We start from the raw sequence: 9,277 nt of genomic DNA, 5'->3' as shown, positions 1-9,277 counted from the left end.
TTTTCTTTTTCATTTTCTTCTTTTCTGCATGTTTCCGTAGAGTTTTAATACATTATTGTAGCCCAGAAAACGTTTGTCAGATAACATAAAATACAGGCAGACAAAATATTACAGCTTCAAAATAAAGCTCTGTGCTAATCTTTTTACAAAGATTTAAGTATTGCTTTCCTTGCCCTTTTTAAGATGAAGAGAAAAAAAGGGTGAGGCATGTTGCTGTTATGTGGTTTTTTTTTTTTTTTAAAAAGAGGTCGGAGGCTCCCTTAAGCTCTGACCCTCAGCTCAGTCAGTGATCCAGTACAGTTAAGGTTGGGCTGATTTTCTTTTGTTTTTCTGGACGTACCCCTCTGTTTGTGAAAGGAAGGGAGGTTTGGAGGCCATGAGAACACTGGCAGAGATGTGTAATGGAAGCTGCCACACATGTAGGACACACAGCTGTCCATCTGAATCTGGCAGCGCATTGCACAGCGTTATCTAGTTGAAGGTGGTGTTTTCTTTCCACAAATTGCATGTCCTGATTCAGACCAAAACTGAAGGTTTCGCCTTGGTGCTGCAAGATAAGGCAGTCTAAATGTTCCACAGAGATATAACCCTGGTCAGTGGAGGCCTGTGTAACGAAGAGCTGGTGTTTGTTGTTTCATAGACTGATATGGAAAAACCTCAAATTTAAATTTAATGGGAAGTAAAGGGTCTGCATAGCATAGTGTCTTGACTCAAAATCTTATTGACTGAAAACAATTTAGGCTCAGATTGATATTTTATTCACACTTAAATATCTGCTTTTTGGTGGTAAAACAGTGACAAATATCCAATCTGGGAGAAATGTCTTAATTATCCAGGCAAATGTTAAAGGATGTAAATGCTTACCACATATGTTGTGTTGAGCTTCAAAATAGTTCAGAAATGAGCACTGTAAATGAAGATCTCGTATCGGCTCAGAATAACCACATCATATTTTAATCAGATGAAATAGTTTGGTTGTAGAAGCAAATGTGTACTCTGCAGATACAGCATCTTTATAGCAAGTATAACCCGCCAAAGATTCAGGCATAATATTTTTGCAGCATGGGCTGCGAATGGAGAGGGAGAGACTCATTCAAGCTGTCACAGCATGATGTCGTTGTAACTATTAAAATCTGTGAAAGAACAGCTGTTTTCAATAGCATTCGATGACAACTACAAGGTGAATGGGTGCTTGGACTAAGCCCAAGGCTGGGACTTAACCCAGGTTAATTTACCCCAGCTTTGGGCCGTCCTTTCCAACCATTTTCTAACCATTTATGTCAAGCTACTTTTGCATGACAAACATTTATGCTGAAAAAAGCAACCTTTTCCCCTCCATACCTGGGTGACCTATACCTAGGTTGTAGGTATAGGTCACCTCCAAGATGAATAATCAGGTAGCTGATAGTGTTGTTCTTTGATTTTCCATGACTGTCCCATGACACAAAATTAATCCACTGAACTTTTCCTGACTTTAGTTGCTGTTATAATTGGTTGTCAGATTAGGTGCATGACACAATGTCATATTCAGTACAGTAATGGCTCTACAAAAAACTTGGAGTTTTGTAGTTTTCTTTCTTTTGTTTATTATGCTTCAATCTTAAATAAAATTATTTGAAACCTGACAACTACAAGCTAATCCTTGCTTGTGTCTGATTTAGATTTCTTATGAAGTCTGATTTTTGACAATGCAAAATATAGTATTCCTTATCTGTTGAAAAGTCCAAAGAGAGAAAGACAAGTGAAAGAGAATGACATTATTGTGACTCCTACTTTGTGCAGCTCAACAGACCCTGTAGTGTGTTACAACAATGGCGTCTTGCAGGAATTTCTCTCTGCAGCTGTGTTCTGCTAAAGCAGACACTGTGGGAGATTCTTTGCAGAGATGCACTGTATGAGGTATGGTGTTGGTAATTGTCTGGAAATGTACAACTTTCAATAATGGCTCTTAACCAGATTTCACCACAGTGTTCAGAGAATGGTGGCAGAAGCCATGCTGCAGGAAAATGTCCCTAAATGGATGTTACTGGAACTGAACAACACCAATAAAAGTTGCTGAATATGATGAGTATGTGACCATTAGAAGAAATGGCTCTTTGACAGATCAATTTTGAATGTACTATTTTGGGCAATTTGTTAGTTGCTGTTGTTGAAATACTCCAACATGCTGAATATGTTGTCCAGTGTTCTCTGCAATAATGTTTACATGAATTTGTCATAAAAAGATCTGACACTGATTGAATCCACAAAAAGAAGTCATATGTTCGACATGTTACTAAGTCAAATCAAATCAAACTTTATTTGAATAGCACTTTTCGTGCTTAAAACCAATACAAAGTGCTTTACATAATAACACAATTTACATCAAAATAGAAAAAACACACACACACACATACATCCATAGTCCCCTTACACCCACCCACAACCCAACCTCATCCATTCCCTATTAGCCCCTATAAAAGTTAAAAGAAGACCAGGTACTTGTGTACCAGATGTGTACCAGATGTGTACCAGATAACTAAGGGCACATTCACATCAGCCTTTTTTATTCAAACCCTAGTCCGTTTGCTTGGAAAGTTTGCTTCATTTGGGGAAATTTGAATGCACCACATGAATTCTGATTTTGATCCAAGAAGCAGAGTCAGTCACGCAGGTCTCAGTCCGTTTCAAGCAGACTAAAAAAAGTCACTTCCTGTATTTGGGGTAGAATTACATTCTGAGGGTCCTTGGCTTTTTCTGTTGTTTGTGTTTTGCAGTATACTTTCATACAAAAAAATAAAAAACATGAAACTGCGACGGTTTTAATGCTCTATGTTTAGCCTACAAGTCGAGGAGTTTTCTTCTTCACGCGGGGCTTGTCCTCACTTTTGCTAAATATTAGAGGAGCGTCACCTTTCATGAGAATCGGGATAAATTAGGAGTGGGTGATATGACGATATATTGTTTGGACGATAGTAAATGTCTATTGTTTCATATGAGGCTCTATTGTTTACACCACGATAAGGTGCTTTACTGCAGTATTTTACGTCAAGATGCGCTTTACACCATGCACGCTGAAATACAGAAACAAACATGGAGAAAGAGTGTAGCAGATGCGTTTCAGAGCAGGATAATTCACGAAAAGATGACCACCCAACCAAAACTGATGAGCTTATTCATAAGAGGGGAAATTTCTGTCGCATGGATGCGGTTTGGATATGAAAAGACAGATGTGGAACCGACGAGACTAGCTCAGAGTCCCAACAATGGACTCCGACACAACTAACTCAGCATAAAGAAAGCAGAATAAAGAATAGTCTTTCTATTTATTTGGATCCCCATTAGCTGCAGCAAAACTGCAGTTATTCTTCCTGGGGTCAGGAAGAAGAATCAACGAGCAAAAGCAGCGTCAAATAGTAGTGAAAGCACTCATAATAAACTCCAGACGCAAACGCTACAACAGGCAGCCTGCAACCTGTGTAACATCATACGGCCATAGTTCCCCAGATGGAAGGAGATTACTGCTGCCGTTGCCAAGAAAATCTGACATATAACTGATGAGTGACACAAAATTACACAAACAATTTTATATTGTTATGTGTATCGTTATGGGGATATAAAATGGACTATATTGTGATATGAGATTTTGGTCATATCACCGAGCCCTAGGATACATTATTGTAATAGTTTAGCTTTTTTGACCAAAGTGCCGCGTGAATGTTATCACGGCCCGCATGGATACATCCCCCAACAACTGAGCCAAGTCCCCAGTCAATCAGTCTAGTGGACAATCCTGATCTGAATACATGGTTATACTATTTATTTATTGTTTTGAATGTAACACTTTATGTTCTCAGCGCAGTGCATCACATTTAGACTTATTACACCTGTGGAAAGTTGCCTTCATATGTCTTGTGTTGATTAGCATGAAGCAGGAGGTATTTTGAAGTCTTATTTTCTGATGTGTTAGTAACCAGTTGACATGAAGCTCATCCTTCCTCTTTGACATGATGTTAACCCTCTCTTCTGTCTCTCCCCTCTTTCCTCCCTTAGGAAATGACCTAGAGGCCTTACAGATATATTTGTGCTTTTGTCGCTCTAATCTGCATCCGCAGAGAACAGCGAGATCTGGAAGCACACTTGTTTCCACAGTGAGTAATATCTACCTCAGCCAGCAGACGAGGGGCAAACCAGGAAGCTGCTGGAGGATCCAGACAGCGCTATCAGCTGGCCACTCGCTCACTGCCTGATGAGTTCTGCTTTGTGAAGAGGATTTGAGACGGACTGGATCTGTCTTCCCTTCGCCTCCCATTGCTCGTCTGCAAAAGAAAAACAAACAAAAAAAATCCAACAGAAAACAAAACAAAAACAAAGCTACATCATCTGATTCCAGCATTTATTCACTTTTTTAAATAGTCATTTTCCCTTTATGCTGTTGACCAGTGTGTTGTTTCCGTGGTTGCAGTTTTGCTTTCTGCTTTTTAAATAGTTTTCTACTTTAGCTGGTATAGGATTATATATGTAAATACATGTGTGTACCTATATACTGTATGAAGGATTTGTTTTCTTTTTTTGCCACCCCATTCTGAAAAAAAGCTGATGCACTTTAAAACGCAGCTGTAATACTTTTGCCCCTCTATTATGATCATTTTGTTTGACGCTGAAAACAGAATCTGGGGTGTGACTTTGTTGCTTTTATGCTGGGTATGATGCATCTGCAGCAGGGCTGCATGTAAGCATTTCACTCAGCCTAACTGTTTTTCATCACATTTTGGTCTCGCCCACATTTGTGTTGCCTCTCGACCAGGCACCCTGAGATGAACCTCTGGCAGGTGGAATCTTTGATCTGTCTCTATACTTAGCTTGATCAGTTTCAGGGCTGTTGGATTTAGTGTTTTTGTTAAACGGACAATTGCCCTTTGTGTGGATAGGCAAACTACAACAGACAGGAGCTTCCGGTGCTGTTGCACCACCTATGTATTGTTGTAGCGCCCAGGAAAGTAAAATGGACTACAAGCGTCGCTTTTTGCTCGGCGGGTCCAAGCAGAAAGTGCAACAGCACCAGCAGTACCAGATGCCTGAACTGAGCCGGACCCTGAGCGCCTCTCTGGCTTCATCTTGCGCTGCCTCTTCGCCCATGGGCACTGGGGTGGGCATTCCTGGCAGCTGCCACCCACCTCCCTCTAGCACCACGACCGCTGTTGCTGACATCCAGCAAGGAATCTCCAAATATTTGGACGCCCTCAATGTCTTCTGCCGGGCCAGCGCCTTCCTCACGGACCTGTTTAGCAGTGTGTTCAGGAACTCTCACTATTCCAAAGCAGCTATGCAACTAAAGGATGTGCAGGAACACGTCATGGAGGCGGCCAGCAGGCTGACTGCAGCAATAAAGCCTGAGATTGCCAAGATGCTGATGGAGCTAAGCGCTGGAGCTGCTAACTTCAAAGACCAGAATGACTTCAGCTTGCAGGATGTTGAGGTAAGTGTTTACGCACAAATACACATAACTGTCAAAATACATTGATTTCTTTAATAAATCTTATGACATTGAGTCAACTATATACTTTTCTGGGGGGGAAGAAATGTAGTTATCAGCTATCATATTGATATAGCCATGACTTGTCTTTCTAGAAGTGTTGCTAAGATGCTTAGCTGCCCACTGTCAAAAGCTGGCTCCATGAATCAGTGTTTCCTGGCTTAAACAGGGTTCTCACGCTCGGATGTTGAGCTGGTGTCAGTATCTGAAGGTGTGGTGTGAAAAACAATGCTGATGTGAGAAGAGAAGTCATCCTTTGTCACTGAATACCACACAGTTTTGCATTTGCAAATGTGTAAAATGTGAAATATTGTAGTTGTAGTTTTTTCCTTTGAATTTCTGCAGTCGTATGCAAAATAACTACAGGTGGTCCTCTGTTTACAAACGAGTTCCGGTCCTCACCTGAAATGTTACTCAAGTTTGATTTTTACCCTTAAATACCCCCTAAACACCACATTAATCACTTAATAACTATCTAAATACACTTCTTATACATCATATTAATTGAAAAACTGTACAGGCATTATAAAAGACATTTCAGTTAACATAAAATAAATATACACGCACTGAGGCATCGTCTCAGCCTCCGCGTCACGAGTCGTAAGAGCTTATACAGAACCTCATAACTTTGAAACTTGCTCCATTTCTTTTATTTACATTTATTTTACAAGTGTCGTAAAGTCGAAATGACGTAAGATGAGAACCGCGTAACTCAAGAATTGCCTGTACAAGCTCAGATGTGATGTGGAATCTTTTTTTGTTTACCACACTTTTTCACTATGAAAAACTATTTTGTTTCATGGATTTTAGAACATAGGGAAATATATTAAATCCTTAGTCAAGATTGCAGGTCGGCTTGTTGAACGTCCAATAAATTGAGAAGCTTTGGAACGAGGAGTGAAATTGCAGATTAAACATTTGTGATGGAGAGGAAAAAACATTAATAGATGAAATCATAGTGAGATGTCAGTTCATTTGGTAGAAAAATTTTAAGTCTTTGAGCATGTGGGAAATTAAAAAAAAATTTAAAAAAACTTAAAATTTTATGGTCCATTCAGTCACAAACACAAGGTTCACAACAGTTTTATCCCCCTCATGACAAAAACATGACAAAATTTACTCAACTCCAAAGAGTGTGTGTAAAGTCAAGTTATTTTTATAATACTTGCAAATACTGGCTTAACTACAGTCACAGACTCTTCTAATAAAATGTTCATCCAGCTTGTGGCAAGAGGTGAGAGAACTAAAGCAATGTCCTAATAGCTTTGTCGTTGTAACACAACAATGCAGATAAAAAAAAAAAAACATTAAGGGAGTGTGTATGTGCTCACTGCTACACAATATGGGAAACTCAAAAGATTACCATGTAGCAGTGTGTTGTCAACAAGCGGTGACCTCAGGCGGTTTAAAGTGAAGCCTAAGCAGAAGTGCCAAAAAGTGCAGTTCACTTCTCATCCGCTAGGGGCTGGCTGCAAAACAGAGCGAATCCCCATAGACTCCCATGTTAAAAAGTCCAACTTCACAGCAGAAATAAATATGTTTACAGCCTGGTTCAAAAATCCATTTTTGGTTTAATAGGTCAGGTTTACCTTCATGACAACTATGGGGGGAGTGAATGTTTTTCTAACTCCCCCGTTTAGAAGTAATTTCATCTTGAAATTTGGCGTATTTAGGGGCGTATCCTTTTGATTGACGGGTACCCAATCTCCCGCTTCAAGTAAGAAGAATGTAAAACAACTGTGGTTTTTACCCGGTTAACAACGTGACTTAGCTTTAGCCCGCTTACCTCCGTTAGCTGGTTAGCTCCTGTTTTCTCTGGGTTAGCTCGGTAAGCTCTTAGCTACAGGCAACTTGGAGTTTGCTCGATGTCAATCATCCACCATGACGCTCACAGCTCCCCTCTCAGCTCTACGTCTTTGCCCATATTTGTATCTTCCGGTAGAGATTTGACGCAAAATGCTGCAAATAGCGACAGTCGGAACCGTACAATAAGCTTTAATTCAGCTCTTCAGAAACCTTCGGGTGATGTCACGGAGGCTCTGTCCATCTTTTTATATACAGTCTATGGTTAGCACATAAAAGCAGCCAAGACTATGGAGGGACTGCAGGAGCATTTATGGATGTGGCTGAACCCAAAACAGGAAACACTTTTGTACCACAGACGGTAAATCTGACTCTCTGTGGTTGTGAATATGCACAGATAAATATTAGAGGAAGCCCAAGTCTGTGAAAGGTTAGACCGCATGGCTTGGCACTTAAACTTGCTGTCTGGCTTTGGACATAAAGGGTACAATTGTTAAAGCTATGAAAGAGATGAATTTATTTTTTACTTTGCAGCAAACCTGTTATTAATCTTATCACCTTTTAATGAAAGAAGACTTAATATGTGCAGTGAATTTATGCTTGGTCAAATTAAACTTGATGTGCCATATGATGAGAAATCTGAGATGTTAAAGACCAAATAAGGGGGCCCTTTTACTATAAAGCCAAAAGTTGTGTTGCAACACTAAAGGAGGGTTTACCAGAATCGTTACACTGATGTGGTTTGCAGAGTTGTATGGTTCTGTGATAAGTTGTCTCCATTTCCACTGTCTGTTCATTGTTTTACTTTGGATGCAGAAAACTGAGAACATGTAAATTAGTTTTGTTTAGACCATTTTTGATAATTATTGCTAATTCTGGCTGTCTGTGAGGAGGTGATATGTGTTTGTGACTCGAAAGGGGATTTTCTTCTTTTTCTGTCTAAATCGAGGAATGCTGTTTGGCAGCTGGATGTATTATGAGGTCTTCAAATGAACAAAATACATTTCTGAGTTTGGGGAGTTGTGGTATGTGAAGCTTTTCCCTTTCATTCCCTTGCTCCCGTCTCCCCCCCCCCTTACCCTCTTTCATTGCCATGATCTCCCAATTCTCATGTCAGAGTAGTTTATGAAACAGACGACTTTCTTTCCCCAGTTCAAGCACAGCATGTTTCGCTGGCTGCTCAGAGCAACTCTGCCGCCAAGTATGCATGGAAATGTCGCAGTTTGTTTAGGGACCGTTCGCTGGGCTTGTAAGTTTGAAACGCAGGGGGGAGAGAGGAGACAGACGGAGAAGTCCCCACAACTGGAGAGACTGTCATGGCTGCTCTGGCAGACAACCAAGAAAGCATTCATCCCAGAGTTGGCTGGAAATGGACCACATGTACTCATAGCTGTGAAAAACACTTTGATGAGCTCCAATAATTGAAAAGATTTAAAATAAACCTGAACAGATGTGTGGTAGATATTTCTAAATAAAATATAGCATTGCCTGCTGTTGACATATTGGTGTAACAAAATTTCTTTGCAATTCAGAGCAGAATAGATAAGAAAACATAAAGGGACCCAAGACTGATCCTTTTTTCTCCATGTCACGCACATGCAACATGCCTGCAAAGATGCAAGGAGAGCACAATATAGCTGAAAATGACAGGAATTGCTTGCATACGATGTATGCAAAGAATTTAATTTAACAAATATTGGGAGAAATAAAGCATGTTCAGCATGTGTGTTAGTGGTTTTCAATGTTTGTTTTTTTTCTTCACAGAACACATTTAATGTCTGTGTAACCTAATGGTCAATAAGTAAAATAAGAGAATAATAATTTAAGAGTTTTGCAGTAATCAGTTTCCGTTTGGTACATGCAGAATAGCAAGGGATCAGGACAGTTGTAAACTTCCCACTTCCTCTGGAAATAATGAGCTAAAGAGCCAGCAAAGGAAAAGTTTCACTGTTTACATAA

At 39.9% G+C, this 9,277-nt stretch overlaps 1 protein-coding gene across 2 annotated transcripts in view; it reads left to right on the top strand.

Moving 5' to 3' along the window:
- Nucleotides 1-9,277, top strand: part of garre1 (granule associated Rac and RHOG effector 1) — a 38,583-nt gene that overhangs the window by 9,730 nt on the left and 19,576 nt on the right. For both annotated transcript variants that reach the window (XM_079240940.1, XM_079240939.1), the window contains exon 2: nt 4,033-5,458. In XM_079240940.1, the coding sequence (XP_079097066.1) occupies nt 4,955-5,458 (504 nt within the window). In that variant the 5' untranslated portion in view covers nt 4,033-4,954. The remainder of the gene's footprint in view (nt 1-4,032; nt 5,459-9,277) is intronic.

The sequence above is a fragment of the Telmatherina bonti genome, assembly GCF_933228915.1.
Source record: "Telmatherina bonti genome assembly, chromosome: 1".
In the NCBI taxonomy this organism is placed as follows: domain Eukaryota; kingdom Metazoa; phylum Chordata; class Actinopteri; order Atheriniformes; family Telmatherinidae; genus Telmatherina; species Telmatherina bonti.
The sequence above is the reverse complement of the archived record's forward strand: the minus strand, read 5'-3'. Positions and strand labels throughout refer to the sequence as shown.